The sequence below is a fragment of the Prinia subflava genome, chromosome 2 (genome assembly GCF_021018805.1).
Source record: "Prinia subflava isolate CZ2003 ecotype Zambia chromosome 2, Cam_Psub_1.2, whole genome shotgun sequence".
Lineage (NCBI taxonomy): Eukaryota > Metazoa > Chordata > Aves > Passeriformes > Cisticolidae > Prinia > Prinia subflava.
The window spans coordinates 85,422,956-85,443,791 of NC_086248.1; the positions used below are offsets into that span (position 1 = coordinate 85,422,956).

The 20,836-nt window shown below is 38.4% G+C and overlaps 1 protein-coding gene across 1 annotated transcript in view; it reads left to right on the forward strand.

Annotated features, from left to right (window-relative positions):
• Nucleotides 1-20,146, forward strand: part of LRFN2 (leucine rich repeat and fibronectin type III domain containing 2) — a 40,134-nt gene extending 19,988 nt beyond the window's left edge. Inside the window, exon 2 of the mRNA XM_063390848.1 lies at nucleotides 14,309-20,146. Coding sequence (XP_063246918.1) covers nucleotides 14,309-15,227 — 919 coding nt within the window. The 3' untranslated portion in view covers nucleotides 15,228-20,146. The remainder of the gene's footprint in view (nucleotides 1-14,308) is intronic.
• Nucleotides 20,147-20,836: the final 690 nt, after the last annotated feature.

Consider the following 20,836-nt stretch of genomic DNA (forward strand, 5'->3'; position numbering starts at 1 on the left):
GTCTTTGTAAACTTTTCTGTGGGCAACTACAGCAGCCATTTCTCTACCAAGCTTTAAATCTATTTTAGCCGGAGCCATTGGAACATGTATAGAATTGTCTTATAGACAAAAATGGAGCCAGGTGTTCCTTCAACTAGTGGTAGCTGTCTCTGGAGTTATAGAAAGCATTTCCATTAGAGACTATTCTAGATAAAAACTTTTGAGTACTGGTTTAAGCTTTCTGAAATCCTCAAAGTATTTTCCTGACAGTAGTGAATGTTCACAGAAAAATGACCCTTTGCTGTCATCACATGGGTCACTCTGAAGACGTCCACAGCTTCTCGAGGGAGACAGACTTTGTAATCTGAGAAGATTGCTTTGGGATAAAATATTATGTTAACACCTTCTCTCTCAAACTGAGGGCAGTGTAAAAATATTGTAACTTCAAAAATCTGTCTCTTCATACAATTAGAGGTTGCTCTCTTCAGAGACAAAAAAGTGTCTATAATGTCACACAGAAATTATGAATACAGAAAGGAGCAAAACTTCTGTACATTTGTTTTTGAACCTTATAAAACTTGTCCCTGAAAGTAGAGCAAATCCAAGTTTGCTGAGCAATATGTAAAAGGCCAGTTGTACTGGGAGTGGGCTTTCCCCTCTCGAGGAATCATGAGCATGTTGGAAAGCAGTAGACAGAAATGCTGAACATGAGCAGTTTGAGAAAGAAAAAGAGAAGCTATCATCTCTTAAATTCACCGTTGGGGATGGTGTGATAAGTGATGCATACAGATACACTCCTACAAGATAACCCTTTTTTTAGGCTCTACCATATGTTCAGGAGCAGCATTCACATTTGTCTTCGTGCTGGAGGGAGGGTGGAGTGATTCATTCCATAGCAAGGTAAGAAAAAAATATCCACATAGCAGTGGCATCAGAAATATGACTGTGAAAGTTCTGGGACACTTTAGAGAATAAAGAGGCCAGTATTTGCCAACAAACCCAGAGTGCACATGAGGAAAAAAGACCTGAGTGAAATCTGTGGCAGGCTACCATACAGTTACACTATGGAGTGAGAGATTATGCAGGTGTTTATAGAAGCTTTTCTGTTTGTTCACCTTTTCTATGGCACTGCAAAATGTTGCCAGCATGATCATTAAAGATCTACTCATTTTCTGAAACATGGTTATGAATTTTAGTCATGACAGAATAAATTCTTTTCTACTGCTGAAGTGTTGAAACCAATTTAGCATTCCTAAATATTTCATTGAAATTTAATCACCATGAGTCAGAGTTTTATCTTCATTAGGTGGATAGCCACATGAATTTAGAATCAGACTCATTTTTGACTTGTAGCTTGTAGTCAGGTTATTGTGGAAGAGAAATTCACATGCATTGTGAGGAATCATTTGGCTCTATCTGGACTTTCTGTTGTCTGAGGTAAGTTAATTTTAGTCTGCCTATGAGGCGTATTAGATAGTAAATTCTAAGAATTTTGTAAAAGCCAACAGCTCATAGAAGTTTTCTGCAGTGCCACAGTTATCTCCACTTGATCTCTGAATGCAGCACTTTCCAACCACCAAGTAATGATTTTTGACACTGTCACAATTATTTTTGGCACTGTCACAGTAGGGTAAATATCAATAAAAGATTCACACTTGAATGTGGAGGGATGGTACAAATACACATCTTCAAAGACAGAGTCAACATGGCAGGGAAATGACTACACCCTAAATGGGTTTGAAAGCAATCTTAAAGTGAATGAAAAGCCCTTGACGCACTTGGACACAAGATTTTTTGTATTTCTACTATTTCCTGAGAGAGGCACAAGGGATGAAACAGGAGTGTGTTCTGCTTGAGATGTCTCCAGACACTTTGGAAACAAAGGCAGGTCCCAAGCAGATTTTCAGACAGCTCTTATTAGATCATTCCCACTTTGTTTCTTTTACTACATGTTTGAGGGAAATGTGGGGGTTCCTTTGATACGCAGTTGGGTACAGGCCGGATCCTCCCATCTTGTACAGTCAGAGCTGCTGTTCAGCAGATTTGCAGCTTCATTTCTTCTGCAGGTGACCGTCCTTCCACCATTTTGGTGAGACAGAGAAATAAGGAAGGAAATTAAGCTTCCAAAAAAATTAAAACCTCTACCAAGCTGGATGACTTCCCCAGCAAGAAAGTAAGAAAGGTCATCTCAACAGCCAAGATGCTCATCTGGCCCTTATTCTCTCTTCATGACAAAATCAGACATTGTGCTTTGCTGGAGTCCTGCCATACACTGATGGTTCCACTTATCCCAATTCCACATGTCATGGGATTGGCACTGTCTGGGTGTGACCCAGGAATGGACCTAAACAACACTTAGAGAGATGAACTCAGAGCCCAGAAGCTGTGTATCAATTGGTATAGAGGCAAGTTTAGGACTCCCTCTAATCCAGCCCACTGCAAACAAACCAAAATCAACAGTTCTTCTAATGAAGCACAATTTCGCAGAACTTTGTAAGGGAGTAAAATTTCTTTATTCTCATGTTCATACACTCTGAGCTGCACTCTGGTACTTCTAAGGTAACTGTTTATTGACAAGAGAGGGGAAAATGCTTTCCCTAGTGCAACATAATTTGTTCTTTAATCACAGCAAATCTCCCAGCCCTTAGAGTGGTTACAGAGGGTTGTGCTTAAGCTTCCTCATTAGATTTACATTGGTATTAGAAAAGTTGAGTCAAATGCTGATTACTCATGACAAATACAAATAAGGGAAAACAGAGTCCTATAACTAATACACCCCAGAATGCAGTGCTGGCTTTGCTCTCCAAAGAAGCCTGAAATCTCATATTTCTATGTAGTGATGTTTAAAAGTATTTATCGGACTCCTTTTCTAAGAATGAGTCTGACTTTTGATTCCTCAGTCTTTTTGAAGGGATCACACTGAGGTTTTGATGTTGCTTGGTGTAATGAATCAATGTTCAGCTCAACCTTTTTGTTCCTAAGTATCAATGAACATTTGGCAAATTTCTACTGCTGCTCATTTTGACAGCATGAGGACAGCATTCCCTTGACTGACAGTAGAGGTGACTAATGATTCCATATTCTTCAAGTAGGCAAAAGCTGTGCACTGAGCACCATTGTGCATTGGAGTTGCATTTTATTCCACACTCCTTTTTAGCTCTCAGGGTAATTTTTGCATGTTCTACTTGTTTAACCTCTCTGGACTTCCAGTAGGAAAGCTCAGAGAAGATTTTACAGAGTGAAAATTTTGAGGTTTTCAGTCTTTACCCTTGAAGCTCTCCAAAGCAGAGCAATCTGTCAGTCTCTTCCTTTATTACTCTTTGAAAGTTTTTCAAGCAAAGATAAAGAAAAATACATTCTTTCATTTCCCTTTCAACAGTACAGAGCACTCTTACACGTTATTCCACAGAATTTATAGTTTTTCAGTAAAATTATTCATAAGCTGCTTTTAATTGTCTGTAATGACCTCATATGGATGCCTATAACTAATAAAAGCTTTTGTTCTCCCAGTAAACAATGAAATATCTGTGCCTGCAAAAACCTCTAGGAATGATGACTAGCCATTAATCATGGTAAAGGAAAAATAAACCTAGCAGATCTGGATGTAGCTCTATCAACAGGCTTGATGCCATACCTACCATTTGGGGACTTTGTGCAATCAAATTAACTTGTTGGTCACCTGCTCACTGTCTGAATTTATTTGACCTTAAAACATATTCAGTAATTTAAGCCATTACTGGGTAAATCTAAGGAGCCAGGTAAAATTTCAATCAATTAGGGAAGCTGAAACACAGGAAGAATTTCTGCTCTCTTCTTAGTGTTATGTGATCAAACCTAAAGAGAAAAATTGGGTTTCTCTTAAATAAAAGGGAGATACCAAATTTGAGCAGTCCTATATCTATAAACTCATTTAATATGCAACTTTGTTAAAGAGTAGGATTCCTTTCCTTTTCTGGAAACTTAAAAAATCTTCTGCATACTTTCTGTGAGTGAGAACTAATTTGGGATTGGCCAAATATATATTTGCAAAGTATATAGCTGGTACTTGCAAGAGAGAAAAATCCAATAAATACTGCTCAAGCTTTCCTCTTTCCAATGAGTTCACTAATGGGATGCATAGCCTGGATTCTGGACTGCTGATCTTTACTAGGCTGCTAGTAGTCTGATTCTAGACTTGTAGAGCGTTTGTAAAATGTAAATAAATAGTAGACTACTTTTTACTATATTTTTTATGTACCAGAAATCTTATGGCACTTATCTAAGATCCTTTATCAGAGAAATATATTCCTAAAAGACAAAACGTATTTCTGGATAATAAAATCATGTTACTATTTGAAGCTATAAATGACTTCTTATTTTCTTTCTCCTGGGGTAATTATAAGCAAAAACTTCTTTTTTTCTGGATGGGTTTTACTTTCCTTTTCAGTAATGGATTTGTCACTCTTCACAGAGTATACTTTCAGTCCAGTCTCAGCTTTGAAAAAAGCAGGGTGTCTCTGGTTGGTGAGGAATGCTTTTGTCTAATTTTGGTATCACAAGCTGAAAGGATGTAACTGTGTTCTATTCTTTTGTAGAGCATTCCAAAATTCAACATCTCCACATCTTTCTAGGCTATCCAGTCCTTCCAGCCTTCTTTTTCCTTTGCTTTTTGTGCAATACCCAGAAAATGACAAAATGTCAAACCTCTGCTTTAGGAAATGCCTTCATTACATATCTATGTTACTTTTTTCTTTTTTGTTTTCTGGGGTTTTTTTCCCCCCTTAGGAGACAATATTTTCTGACCATTAGTGATTTTTGCTGCCTTTGTTCTCATTCTGCATATGAAAAAAAAAAATCCTGATGTTACTGCAAAAGTCACCTTGAATCCTTCTGGTTTTCTTTACCTTGTGCATGCTTCACAGAAACTTTTGTTCCAAAAGATCTTCTCACTCTTACAGCAAAGAATCTAGAAGCTTGATGATTACTTTGCTTATATGTTTTTCAAAATTTTCCTCAGTTTACAAGAAGCAAACAATTCTTCTGTATACCTTTTAGTATCCCATAGTAAAAAGTAATTCCAATATTTTCTAACTGAGTAGAGGGTTTGCCAGAGAGACTCTCTAAACACAGGTAAACTATGTCTGTGTCTTTGGTGAGTTGATAGTTATTCTTTATCTCATTTTTCAAGAATTGTTAAATGCAGTTCTCCCTTTCTCTCCCGTGGGAATTAAATTATTTTATAACTTTCATGATAAGAGAGATGCTTGAGAGTCTGGTAGATAACCATTCCTTATCTCTTGAGACTATCCAAAACAAGTTCAGTCACTTGGGTGGGGAAACACTTGAATGATAATGTATAAATTGTGTCTTAAACTAATGTTGAGACACTCTTCTGTACAAACTGATGTATCAGTGTATACACAGTTTGTATGAGTAGTGATGGCCATTTAATTTAATTTAATTTAATTTCTTGTCATTTCATTTCATGACTCTTTCTTTTGGTTGGAATAATTAGAATAGTCTTGTCAGCTGTTAGCTGACTCCACACTTCTCTTACCAGTGCACAAAGATTTTTTTTGACAGAAAAACTTGAAACAGCATGTTGGAGTTTGCTTTGGCCAGCTGGTTACAAAATATGGGCATACATAACTTCAGGCAGTGCCTGGAGTTTTTGACATTCCAGCACGACCTTCTGGACATAAAATTATCCTGTGTGGCTGGACACCAAGTTTCTACAGAAAATGTGAGTTTTAACCTGGCATAAGTGCTTTGAGTTGCAAGCATGGGCAAAATTGCAAGCAAGTCTCTGAGGATCCTGTTCATCTCGGCTTGCCTGAGCTCTCACAGAAAAAAGGGGGTGGACATCTGTTAGCTATAGGATCCCTTCGTTATAATTTATACAGATTTCACTGCCTGGAAATAAGTGGAAAACCCCACTTGTAATTCTCAAGAAAGGATAGCATCTGGCTGAATCTGACAGCTGTGTTCTGCCAGGAAAATAGCAGATTCCCTTTTCCAAATTAATTTCATGTGAGTTTCTAAATGTGCTCATTACTTCTAAAGGTGCTCCCTTCTGGTAACCTCTGCTGGTATGGAAGGATGACCTTTTCTGATGTAACTGTCCAGCACTGCAGAAAATAATTCAGAATTACCTGAGTCAGAGAGAACAGCCATGACCCTTCAGACAAGTGTATGAGCCATTTGTCTATAAAAACCTGGGAAAATTGTGTCCCAGGTCCCAAATTCTGCTTAATGTCTTGAACACCCTTTTCATGGAAAACTTTTACCTCTCTCCTTTTTAGAAACAGGGTGGTTGTAATATGTTGCTACCACTGTCAGTTGCTAAATTTACATACTGTTGAGTAATCTGAAATATACTTCCTGACTTTTTGAAACATTGCTGTGAATTATGATGGCTTTCTAACTCAACATTTACGTGTAGATACAGAGTGAATTCATTAGTGTGCCTCTGCATTGTTTCCATAAATACTTCAGCTTCACGTTTACTAACAGAAATATTGTGTGGGCTTTCAATTACTCTGCTAATGAGCTTAAATATGTTTTAGTTGGATTTGAATCAGTGTGAGGATTTTTTTTCTGAGGTAGTTAATATAATGAGGTGAAAGGTGTTCTGTGTGTTGCTGAATAGCTTGGGTGTGACTGGATTAATCTTTAGTGCTGACAAGGCTTCCTAGAGTGTAGAGAAGCTTTCCCTCTAAAGATAAAATTGAAAGCTCAGGGCATTAAATGTCTGCTGCTGTTGTGTCCACATGCAAGAAATTATAGCCTAGATCAGGGAGCCTGAAAGTCTAATTTTGTGTTGTCATACCAACATGAACCAAAATGAGATTGTCCCAGAGCAGTCACTGGACAGCTGAAGTGAGCACCTTCATTGATCCAAAAAATCAGAAGATGTTTCTGGTCATCTTCATCCCAAGTGCTTCACCCATTGTGCCTGACTGCAGCTCCCTGTGGTTTGCAAGAATCTTGTTGAGAATTGTAAGAGTTTTCCCTTAGAACAATGGCAATGGAGGGGAGCAGCATAATTTGTACCATGGCTCCTCTTTCTCAGCCTTAGGAAGTGATGTCCCCTAGAGGCCTACACTTTCCTCTGTCACCTGATAAATTACTTCAAAGTACCCCCAGGGGACATTGTTCAGCAGCCCATAAAAAAAAAAAAAATTATATTCTCTGAGCCAACAGTTTAAAGTTTGGGATGTTTTGGTTTTTACTTTCTCTTATAGCACAAGGCATATATTAAGTATCAGTATCTCTCTGGCTTACCATCTTCTGACAGGCATATGAATTGCTTTTGTCTCTACCTTCTCTTACCCACCTTCAACCCCAAAAGAGCAGGAAAGAACATAAGCAAATTAGGAAATAATGATGAAATGATATGTACTATGTATTTTATTTGACAAGACAGATTCTCTGAAGGGCAGATGGATGAATGAGTGATGAGAAGATAAGTTTCAGAAAAGCGAGAAGGGATTTGTGTTTAATAATAAATGTTCCATCTGAAGGCAAAATTATGATTGCATATCATAAAAGCCCGCAAAACTAATAAAATAAAAATGCAAGAAATTATTCATACTGGGTTGATTTAGTGTTTACTGAAAAAGTCTGGCTACCTCCTGGTATTATCTGACATTTCCTTGTGTTGACTTGACTGACAGAGGAATTATACCCTGTTGCTAATACTAACAAACATCTCTTTTCCCGGGACACCAGAAATAAAACTGTCATTTTTCAAGATGTAGGTCACCATAGGTCTCTGTCTTTCTCAGATTCTAAATTAAAAAATCTTGGATCAGGTGCCAAAAGAGAGATCTCACACAGAAATATACTTGGTAGTTTTTACCTGTTGTTTGCTTTTATTTTTAATTCCTGAGGCCTTAGAATGACCTGAAGACACATATTCAAGGATTTCTTTTGAAATCTGAAGGGTCAGAAATTAATCTCCATTGTTAACTTACTTAATTTTTAATAATGTTTTAGGTTCTATTTTTTTTCCATCACTACAGAAATTGGGGATTTACAGGATAAAAATACAGAAAAAACATACACCAGTATATCCCATTAAACTTTCAAGCGAATCACAAAATTGCCAGCCAAGAAGAATGCTAAGTCTGCAGCCCAAATTTGTCAATTGCATGCTCTTGCTCCCAGGCAATGCATCATGTGTGACATTTTCACTTCAATTTAGATCCTTCTAGTCTTCCCCTGATCTTTTTCTGACCTTTTCTCCAGATTTCTTAATCTCTGTGCACCATCAGAACCCTTTCCACTCTTGATTCACTTCATTATCTTTACAATTGTCTTGGCTTAGCTGGAAGATCATATTTTTACATGATTTTTAGTCAATCTTTCTGTAGTATGCCCCCACTGATGCTTTCCCTATCCCCTTTCTCTACCATCCTACTTCTATCCTACTGAGATTGAAGGTGGACACTCTACCTGAAATGTAGGACTCTCTCAGACCCTCCTACAACACTCAGCAGCAAATTACCTGGAATCTTTTCTCTTTTCCTCCAGAAAAAACATATGAAACTGGACTGAAGGGGAACAAAAACACCAAAAAAATCCTACAAATATCTTAAAATAGCAGACAAACTCATTAATGAAAAAAAGGATCATTTTTGGCATGAGATTTTCCCTGAAAAATGAAAATTGTTCATATTCCAGTGTTTAATTTTTCTGGATTGATTTCTATTTCTGAGAGTAATATTTTGCACTTAAGTGAAAGCAACTTTATCAAGAAGACGTTTAGGAGTGTACAACGAGACTGCTATTTTCACAGTAAGGCTTTATTGTACAGAAACAATATGTGATCACGAACTGGAATGCAACTTTACAAAACAATTGCCATTTCACCCTTGCACCCCTCTTTCTTTTTCCCCTACTCATTACAAATCATAGTGCATAATGACACCATCAGTTAGCAGTTCCTCCACAATTGGTGTATAGTCTACAACAGCTACAAAATTCACAAAAGGAATTAAGCTTTATTAACCTTTTTTTCCCCCACTATTTCCTGATACAGCATTTAATAAATTAGCATGACTCTATTTTAAAAGCCCTAGCATCCATTTCAGAAGGAGAAATTGCATGCAGGTAGTCTATAGACCCAGATAATAAAACAAAAATTGTGCATAGGTAGTATATAGTCCTGGGTAATATTACTTAAAAAAAAAAAACAAAACAAAAAAAAAAAACCCTATTAAAAAAGCAACATAATCCAGCATATTACTATAAAACTGAGTCTTGGAAGTTAGTTGCAAGTACCTTCCCAAAGAAATTGCCTTGAAAGGTCCCTGCAAGTTCTGTGATTAAAGCGGTTTTAAACTAAAGCTAGATGGTATCACATCCTTCTTTTGATAGAGAAAAGGAAGAGAATTGCCTAGCCAATTAAGCTAATCTGGGTTTTGTCTAATTTGTCTATTTTGCATAACCAGAGTATTAACCAACAGTTCAGTCCTGCTAATCCCCAGTGCTACGCAGAAGAAAAGAACCGTTTGTATATTACAGTGTAATCACAATATCTACTAATTTCCTCCGATACACTACAGGCCTCTCTTAAAAGGAGATTGCTGGCATTATCTCCATTTTATAAATGAGGAGCCTTACAGTACAGCAAAATGATTTCTCAGGAACTGAGAATTACTGATAAAGTGGAGGCTGATATCAGTGAAGCTGATAAAGGAAGAATAAAACTCAGTTATCCTAAATTCTCAGCACAGTTCCCTCTCTGCAAGCTTCAGTGCTCACTTACATCTGGGATTATGACAGAAGTCTGCAGCAAACCTTTTTCCCCTTTATTTCTAACTAATTTATTTTCTAATTTTCTTAATATCACCACACACCGAAGTGAATGATTACAAAATTGCTTGCTTTCTGTATGTTGTGTCCACAAGGACATAACAAGGACATTTTAGTGATGATACAAAATAACATGAACTTCAAGTAAGAGTTCTAGCCCTCTCCTTCCCTTTTTGTAAAAAGTGTCTCATGGGCTCATTTTGGTGCTTTCACAAAATGCAACACAAATCTCCATGGACTGAAGGGAATGCATTGTTTGAACAAGCCCTGCAAACCCTCACGGCTTCACAGCTCTTCATCACACAGTAACTCTCCAAGGAGCATCTGTCCACTGCTGTTCTATTCAGACACTTATGCCATGCCCCAATCCTGGCCATAGGTCTCCTCCTCTTCCAGTAACTAAAGCTATTGTACCAAAGGGTGAGAGAAGGGGGCTTTTTCTTGTAAATTAAGAAGGTCAGTTGTAAGACCCCATCCTCATTTCATTCCTTGTAGAGGCAGGATTTTCAGAGAGGTTAGAACCTTGTTAAGACATGTATCTTTGGGATATTTTGACTTTCAAATAGCATTCAGAAGCCAGATTAAGAATCAGATCACAAAATCGTGGCAGGAATGTAGAGATTTGCCTGCTCCTCCTACTCCAAAGAGAATAAACCAAATGAGAAAGGCAGAAATTACTGTCTTATGTGTCTGGACAGTGAAATTTCCATAAGATTTTCAAATTTTGTCTTGACCTAGCTGGAACTAAATTTACACTTTCCCTGTTAACATATTTTTGTGTTTGTTTGCTTTCCCAGTCCTCACTGCTCCAGGACTCCTTAAACTGGATAGATTAAAACCTTTCACAACCTACAATCTATAAGCAAGTCTTTTGTTAGTTGATCTCCTCCTGCACTTATTCAACTGTGACATTTTTCCTGAAGAAAAGCTTGTATCAAATTTAGATCTTTATTCCTCTTTTGTGATAAGAATCATCTCTGCGAGGTCACCCTGACCTGAAGAGCAGGTGGACACTATCAAGCTTGTTGTTTCAAGATGCCACGTCTGTTAAGTATGTTTGCTATATGAGGGCTGGCAAGTGAGCACCAGGATCTTCTGAGTTCTGAAAGCTGACGACTTTAAAGAGCTATTGTTGACCTCCAGTGCACCAGATCCTTGCTGTCTGAAAACAACTTTCTGTGTTCAGGTGATGAGTGGACTGGACAAAGCCTTGCAAGGTCTCTGCCTAGAGCCAGTTTTATTGGCCCCTCTTAGGTTTACAGCAGCTCTGTGCTATTGAGTCCCAGAGTTAAGGGCGTGGTGGTCCATGATTAATGGCACTGCACGTATGGAGCAGCCATGAGGAGACACCCCCTCCTAGGCAGCCAAGCAAAGACTGAAGTGGCATCTTGCAGCTACCTGTGTTGGGGACAATCTAATAAAGAGTCATCAATATCCCAGAATAAAAATGTGTCTGCATCGATTTTAGATGTGGGGAGCGTTGAGAGATGTCATCCATCATATCTGACTGGCAGTGTGTTTGGGAAGGGTAGACTGAAACATGGAGCAATGCCAAAATACTCTTAAAATCTGGCAAGTTTAAGAGAACAAGATTGCCTTTCCTGTAAGATAGAAAACTAGCTCCTAGTACTCCTGAAATTGTTGCTTATTCCTATGCTTAGCTGTTCCTTCGCAGAATAATTTGAATATTTTTCAAGAGCATTTAAAGTTTATTTACAGAAACATCCAAAATTCTTCATTTTAGATTTTGGAGAGTTGATTGCTTTTTCCTTAATTGGGATTACAGCTGTAATCTTTTAAAAACACATTATTAGTCCCAATATTATCACAGATGTAGCTTCCAGAATTCATTGAATTTAGAAATGACTCAGTTTCTTTTTAAGGCTAAGATGAGGTTTTTATTATAGCACATTTCAACACAGTTAACCTGTCCAAGCTTTAGGACTAGTTACGACTTTGCTTCTGTACATTCAAAAACAGATTGGCTATGCATTTCTTGCAACTATTCACTACCTACCAGTCCTTGAAATATTCTAGGCAGTTACATTTCTTTGGAAGCTTCTGTGTAATTGTGTGTGAAGAAAGCAAGTTGTAAATGATTTGGGCTATCAGTGTTCACTCAAATTGGGCATTAGTGTGTGAGGCTGAACAACAGTATTTCTATTTTTTATGTTTGTTCACTTTTTAAAAAGACCCACATCCTTACCTGAGGCCAGACTGAAGGCTTGTGTAAGTAGTGAGAAACCATAAATGCACAGATGACCAGGCACATACAAAGCTATAAAGTGTGTAAACCCAGGTGTTTGCTGCTTGCTCGGAGATTGTCTCTGTGTTCCATCAGTGCAAAGCCAAAGAAACCACTCTAACAGATGGTGATACAGTCCTGTTTTTCCAAGAGTCATGACCCAAGTCCAAGACTCAGTTTGTAGGGCTGACTACTCTTTCTGCTAACAGTGCAACTTGTTTGTAATGAGATTTACATTGAAATAACTTCTGAATTATTTAAAAACTGCAGATTTTTTTAAGCTTTGGTCTAGGAGTAGTGGTGAAAAGTGGAGTATAGCACTACAGAAGGAGATAGGAAGAAATTGGTGAAACTATTCTAGGGTTTAAAATCAAATGCTTGATGATCAATACTATTCTGTTATTCAATTTATCATCCTTGGTGTATGCTTGAACCATACTTGAACAATTCAACAAAATGCAGTCTGCTGTGAGCAGAGGTGTTTTGTTGACAGAGCCACAGGGAAAGCATTACAATTAGAAATAGTTTGAGACCAAATATTTCAACTTTTGGAAACCATTTTAATAACAGTATCTGGAGTGTTTCATGAGGGCTGCTTTATGACCCCTTGGCTCATTCTGAATAGCTTGTCTATATCTGTGTCAAACAGCACCATTAGGATGATAAATGTGCCTAGAATTTCAAATACAACATTGAGCAAACCTGACAGATGATGTTTATATTCCAAATGTCTCTCATGGATATTTCTTTTCCTTACAGAATTTTTTTTTTTCTGTGTTTGTTTGCTTTTTAAAAAGAAGCCACATCCTCGCCTGTGGCGAGACGAAGGGTTGAGTAAGTGGCGTGAATGCATAAATGCAAAGATGATCAGAAAACCATCTTTGCAGTGCCTTGAGGTTGCTGCTTCTCTGTGCAGGTCTGTTCCCTCCCACTGCACAGAAGGTGCTCTGCAGAGCTGCAGTTTGTGCTGGCTGTGGCAGTGATTTGAGGCTAAGGAAGCCTGGCGCTCCCACAGGGAGTCTGCCTTGCTCCTGTGCCCAGGCCTTGCCATCCCAAATAGTCACACCAGATCACTGCGTGTTCCGAGAGCCTGTAGGACTCCCTTGCTGCTGGTGCAAAAGACCTGCAGATCTGAATCATACCAGGCTGTTTTAATTTCAGCTTTTTTTCTCTCCCCCAAGCCTCTAGCATAGCAGTAACAAGAAACATGCATGGGGTATCTCTTTGGTGTTATTCTTGGCTACCCACTAGGCACCAACTCTGAGATTCTCCACTGTGTTCCACTAGTGTACTGCAATTTTCACCAGTTTGAAATGGGGGAAGACCATGTTCTTTCCCATCTGCTAACTTTGAATGCTAGTCATGCTGTAATATCACATGAGTTCAAATGACTGCTTGAGTTTTGTGGCAGAAAAGAATAATGTCCATAAATGTCCCAACTTGGAGCACAGTTTCAGCCTAGCTATTTGTTTTTTGGAAATGGATTTATACATGAGTAGATTTTTTTTTATTTTAAAGAAACCTTCTTATTTCCATACCTATATCTTCCTACGTCTCCTCACACTTCCACAGCCCATACTGTCAATGCCAGTATTTCTTTCTCGCTCAAACGGGAAGGTGGTTGCAGTGATAAATTTCTGGCAAAGATGATGCTAGCTGCATTTTTAGGAGATATTTCCCACAGTGGGAAGTAGGAGGATGGGGAAAGTAAGTGGGAGAGTGGAGAAGAAGAGAGAAATAGTTGCCTGTCTTTCATTATCAGTCAATGAGAAAACTAAGTGTAGACCCTTGCCTTCACAAGGTAAGTAACCTCCTGATGTTAGGCAGTAAATGTTCAGGCACCTGTGATGTGACAATTGCTACATTGAGACTCAGCAAGCACAAGGGCCATTTGCATACTCAGAAATAACTGCTTTTTGTATGCTTTTATTCTAAGTTACTTGTTTAGTTTTGAATATATTTCAGATTAGGACAGAGGCAAGTGAGGGGAAAAAGAATCCTGAGTTTAGTTTGGTCTGCTTTTTCTTATTCCCTTTATTGTACAGTTGAGAGTTGGCCCTCAAACTTGTGTGTTACTGAATGCTGGGATGTTGAACCTCAGGAGCTGGGAAGCTGGAATGCTTGTTTGAATTTTAGGGCTCTGAATTTTATGGTTCGTCTCTGCCGGTAATCGGAACAGTTAACATCATGTTGTTCTAATCTCTGTTGTCTCTTTTACCTTTGTGTCACGAGTAACCAATTTTTTTCTTTTTCTTTTATTTTTCTTTTTTTTTTTTTTTCCCCAAGGATGATACCAGCTACAAACAAGGCCTTTGTTGTAACCAACCTTGTTTCTGGAACAGGCTATGACCTCTGTGTCCTGGCAATGTGGGATGACACGGCCACAACCCTTACTGCCACCAATATTGTGGGATGCGCCCAGTTCTTCACCAAAGAAGACTACCCTCAGTGCCAGTCGATGCACAGCCAGTTCCTGGGTGGGACCATGATCCTGATCATTGGAGGCATCATTGTGGCAACGCTGTTGGTGTTCATTGTAATTCTCATGGTGCGCTACAAGGTCTGCAACAATTCCCAGGGGAAGATGTCTAATGTCAGCAACGTCTACTCACAGACAAACGGAGCACAGCCAGTTCAGAATGGAGTCTTGCCCCAAGTCAATCCCAAAGTGGTGGTGAGGAATGAACTTATGGAGTTTAACTGTCAGTCAGCGCGGAGCAGCATCTCCTCTTCCTCCAGCTCTGCAAATAGCCGTGACTGTGACAACTACAGCCTCCAAAGTGAACAGGGCACATTGTCCAGTAAATGGAGGCCTCCTTCCCGGTCAAAACACAATATTGACCGGCTAATGGGAGCTTTTGCCTCCCTGGAACTGAAATGTCAGAAAAAGGAGGAAATGACAGACTCCAGAACTTCCACGGTGGCCCGCCACTCGGACAAAGAGCCACTGCTGGGCCAGACAGAGTCCAAATTGCGCAGCTTCCTCATGTTGCCTCTGGAGGGCAAAACTAAACGTAGCCATTCTTTTGACATGGGGGACTTTGCCACATCTCAGTGTTGCACCTACCCAAAAAAGATAACAAACATTTGGACAAAGAGGAGCCTCTCGGTCAACGGCATGCTTTTGCAATATGATGACAATGACCTAACAGGGGCAAAAGGGACTTTCGGGAGCTCAGAGTGGGTAATGGAAAGCACGGTGTAAATATCAGTGTCTCCCCCTCCTCTTCTCCCCTCATGTGTTATAAAGCGTGGTTTGCTTCAGGGCCACGCAATTGGAAAGAGAGGGGAGGAAACATTTTCTGTTGTACTGGCCAAAAAGATAGGCAAGCAAGTAAGTTGCAGGAATAGTAAAAGACAAAAGAGGGTCATGAAATGTGAATAGGCACATATGGTACCATTCCTGTCTGGCCCCAACTAAACCATGCGTGAATGTTTCAAGGAATTTGCTAGTTGTATTTAGCATTGCTTTCCAAAAGTTACTCAGACTCTTGGTGAACCTTCACAGAAGATTAAACAAGGACGATTAAAAGGGATTTAACAGCAGAAATTTCATTTTACAGGGTTTCTTTCTTCTTTCTTTCTTTCTTTCTTTCTTTCTTTCTTTCTTTCTTTCTTTCTTTCTTTCTTTCTTTCTTTCTTTCTTTCTTTCTTTCTTTCTTTCTTTCTTTCTTTCTTTCTTTCTTTCTTTCTTTCTTTCTTTCTTTCTTTCTTTCTTTCTTTCTTTCTTTCTTTCTTTCTTTCTTTCTTTCTTTCTTTCTTTCTTTCTTTCTTTCTTTCTTTCTTTCTTTCTTTCTTTCTTTCTTTCTTTCTTTCTTTCTTTCTTTCTTTCTTTCTTTTCTTTCTTTCTTTCTTTCTCTCTCTCTCTCTCTCTCTCTCTCTCTTTCTCTTTCTTTTTTTCTTTTTCTTTTTCTTTCTCTCTCTCTTTCTCTCTTTCTTTCTTTCTCTCTCTCTGTCTTTCTCTCTCTCTTTCTTTCTTTTGGCATCTTTTTTTCTTTTTTTTTTAACCACAGAAATACTTCTGTTGATATGATTGGTGCTAGGATATATCTGGTTGTCATTGCAAGGGATTTTCTCAAAAGTGAAGGCAGGGCACCCACAGGGACAGATCAGAGTAAATTGTTCAGCATAATCTCATGGTCTAAACTGTGACATCTGGGCAAACAATATTTATTGTTGAATGGACTTTTGGTTGTATTTAATTATTTCTGTTCTGTTTTGATTTTTACTGTTTTTGAGTCGCTTTTTCCCCACAACACAAGATATGTTTCCATGCATATTTTGTTTTTGTTTTCAGCCTCTCAAATCCCCCAGATGGGAAGGAGGATATGTACAAAGGTCAAATATCTGATGTACTGTATAACCCACTTCTAATACCATCAGTTTTTGTCCTAGGAAAAATTAAATCTAGGGACAAATTAAAAAAAAATCCTCTTTCTTTCATCTCCTTCATAACCTCTTCTAGTCAATGGTCAAGGCAGATTGCAGCAGATATTGATATGTGTAGGGATGTTGTTATCAAAGATGGGGAAAATGGTTATGAGGATACCCTAATAAAGGATAAAGAAAGGGAAAACAAAAGTAGCTCCTGGGAACTCTCCATACGACGAATAGCAGTGGCTTCTGGAAGAGGTCATGCTTTCACTCCACTAAAATGACAAATTTGCACCCCACTGTGACAAAAGCTCCATCTCTACAGTCACCATGACATGTCTTGATTGTATCAGTAACATCAGGAAAATTGAGTTTTTGTGTATTTCAGGGGATTAGTTATGCTCCAAATTAGCCACAGAAGCTGAGTTAAATTTGGGTATCTCAGACCATGGTGTGTCCCATGTATCCCCTCCATTACATATAGCCCTTCCCAGTCTGGTGCACTCCTACTCCCCTGTCTCTCACCCTCAGGAAGGTACTTATAACAGGAGCTCTTCAGGGGTTGTAAACGGATTCTCAAATTGGTTTTCAGTGAGTATTGTTGTGGTTGTAGAAATACATGTCCCATCCAGCAGAATTTATTTTCCTTACCAATTTTACTGCAATTTCTAACATTCTGCTGGCTACTGCAACTGTCCTGTCATTTGTTTATTTATTTGTTTGATCAACTGTTGGGAATCATTCTGAAATTGCGCATTGTTACTATGATTTTGTAGAAGAAGTGGAGAAAGTGTGCAAGGCACAGAGAAAATAACACATGAAAAACGCTATGTATATTTTTTTTTAAGGTTCAGAGATATATTGTGACATGGCTGTGTACTTGATCTTGTATTTGTCATGTTTCCTACTTGGAGTTTTAGATAATGACATCCCTGTGATCAGAATATTTTTTCTTTATTTTCTTTCTCTCTCTTTTTTTTTTTTTTTTTTTTTTTTTTTTTTTTTTTTTTTGGCTACAAAATGTACAGTAAAAAAACATCCTTGGGGAAAAAAAAGTACCTGCTTTTCATTTATTTGTTATTCCGTGGTCTGCTTTGAAACCTAAGAAGTAATTGTTTTTAAAATTGTCTTTAATATTTAGATATTTGGTTTTTCTTTCCCACAAACTGTCTTTGACTTCAAACAATTTTAGGTATAAAATAGGATTCAAGAACCTATTTGGAATGCATAAGAAAAGATCTTGTAAAAGGCATTTCACCTCTTTTTCTGTTGTTGCATTTCTATAGGTCTATATTACTAGAGTACTCTGAACCCTGATCTAAAATCTACAGACAGAAGAGGTAGCATTTTTAGACTTAGGACCTGACTCTCTGTAGGTTTTTGCTGAGATTGTTGCTCACCAACATTATTAGATGATAATCTCTCTCAAGAGAGATTCAGTCAAACTTTGTTTGGAATATTTTTCAAACTCTCTGTTTTTTCTCACGCTTTCTGAGAATGACACCTCCAGTGCCAGAATCTACATAATCCAACTGTCCAGATGGCAGTTCATATTAACCATTGATGACATGGACATTTATGTTGCACTGAAAACCCTTAAAGATGTTCATGTAGCGAGTTAGTAATTTTCTTTTCCTTGTTCCAGTGTGGTACAGTTGGACCTTTTTTATTATGTTGCTACTTCGCTCTGAACATGACATCTGGGTTGTTTTAATTTAGACATTGAGCTCAACTTCAATATTAGTAGCATATGCAGCCATGAATTTTCAAGTATATCACATACTGTTTTCTCTCTTAAAGAGGAATACTCTTGCACATTCTCATATAAAATTATGGGAAGTAAGCCAACAGATACCATTTTAAAATAATGGATAGTTGCCAAAGAACCAAGGTAATAAATTCCACACTCTAGCAGCTGCATTTATTACTGTTAATCATAATATTAATTCATTTAGCATTAATGAATGAAGCTCAACCCACATCAGCTGATTTGCAAATACTGAGCAAAATTAAACAGGTGCAGAGCGACAGTCTTTGGTGCCCACACTACTTGAGAGGAAGAGGATTCAGGGTCTCAGAGGTGAGGCAGGGAGCCTCATGTTGGCCAGCCCTCAGAGAGGGCTCAACTGCTTATGGGTTGTGATCATCCTTTAGGTGCCACCAGTCACTGCCTTACTTCCACTACCAACAAAGCAGGCTTTTGGAATTATCCTGTGGCTTCCTCTTTTCCCCTCTGAGAGCTGCTGAAGGCAGCTCTGTAGTTTGGGTTGCATCCTGTATCCATTCCCTTGTTGTCAAGGTGCAATTAAGGCCCCAGGGTTCTCTGCACACAATCTCTACCTTGCCTCTTTTTTCCTGTGTGTCCCTCACTCAGCATCTCTGGATTTGATTATCCTTCTGTAGTGCTGCTATGTGGTAGGGATTCCTTCTTGCCTCGCTTCTGAGCCCAGCTGCACATCAGTGGTTCATGAAATGATACAAAGACGCCCACTTGTTGCAATAAACATTTTCGCTCATCATTTAGGAGCTGAGATAGCTCTGATGGCCTAGTCCTCTCATCTCAGCAGAGAGAATGTCTACACCAAGAAGTTTATATGGTGTCTCACAAGTTAATATGGGGTAGCCTGATGTGCAGCTATACCAGCCATGTTTTAGGTGAAAAGGTAAGGTAGTGCAGATAGTAAGGAGAACAACAGAGATCAACAGGAGCCTTTAGATAAGAGAAGTCTGAGAAATTAAGAGTGCTAGATAATTTAAAGTGAAGCCTATGGAAATAATTAAAGACATCTGCATATGTAACTCCTGTAAGTTAATATTTTGATGTGTTTTATAATAGTGGAACTAGCTTTTTTCCCTAAAAATGTATGTCATTGGCTTGAAAGAAGAAGATCTGATTGTCCTGTTACATTCCACACAGCTAGTCCTGCTAAAAATCGAACCCAAATCCCCAGAATATCATCCTGGAGAATATTAAACAAGATGACGAAATGGAAATTTCTGAAAATAGTGATTATGTGGATTTCATTTGATGTCTGCTAAGAACCAAGTGGTTGTATGAAATGAAAATAACAGTGTGTGTGTGTGTGTGTGACTGTGTGCCTATGTATGTACATATGCATAGGAAAGAAGACCAGACTACTTCCTTACATTTATATCCTTACAGATTCATGAATTGGAAGATATTTCTGGTTTCAAATTTTCTTTCTGAGTTTGCCAGCTCTAGCAAACGGCAAACTTTCCCACTTTCCTTAGAGGAAGAAAACACATGTGATATGTCTCCAAACTACACACTGCACTTGGTTATAACTGGGATTAATTCACTTGTAAAGCAATGCTTTACAAATACTCAAAGAAATGAGAATTATCTCTTCCCGGAATGATGTGAGATTGAAAAGGTGGTAGATTTTCTTTTGCCAAAATTGTTTATATTCCAAATCATGGGAGTGATCTGCTCTGCAAGAGAAGAAAATAATATTCCAAATGCCTGCTTGTTTCATTTCTCACTCCTCAGCCAGCAAAGAGTTGCAAAGACAGATGACCAAAGACAATCCTTGGAGGTTTCTGAAATAGTGCGATAAATGCAGCAACTTTAATACAGCAAATTTAAGCACTTTCTAACCTGGAGGGCAATGAATAGCTAAGAAAACATTTTAGTCTTTGAACAGCTTGAATGTCACATCTGCTTGCGATGTTTTGCACCTATTAACCCGCGGGTAACCCACAGTACACCATATGGTGCTCACAGCACACCCTTCTACCTCTCGCAGCCTATTTCTCTCTATGTTCAGAGTTTGTAATTGGGCAATTCTGGATGTGTAATAATATTCTGGATGTGGAATTATCAAGAAACAGTTTTAATATCTTGCATGTTTCACCTTTAAATTCCCCTAAATATGATGATGGGATCCCTCTGAGTACATGAAATGAGGGTTGGTTTTAGGCTGTGGGCCAGACGAAAAGCACATCAGAGTTCCTTGAAACTCTTGCTTTCAATATAGGAATTTTATGTTCTGCAGTATGTTTTCCTTGTCCTAATTAAGTACTCCTTAATCCCCAAAGGTACAGCATTCCTCAGCATCAGCTGTCAAAAGGCCCTACTATACGAAACAGTGCCAGATGCTTGTTCCCAGTGTTAGGCTTTCAACAGATGGCAAATGTCAGAGATATAAATACACACCCAGATACAGATATCAGCAAGTGCAGGCATTGGAAGTCATGCATATACATTCCCATGCACATGTGTACATGTTGCTCTCTTTATCTGTATGGTTCGTGATGTAAAGACTTCCTAGCTTGGTAATAAAGAAACATCTACATTTTTCATTAAATGCTAATGGAAGAAAAGGAGAGAAAGAGCAGAAACCTCTTCTTTATAAGAAGCATGTTAGCTGATAAGCTGCATCTCATGACAGCTGGGAGACATCAGTGCTTCAGATGAAC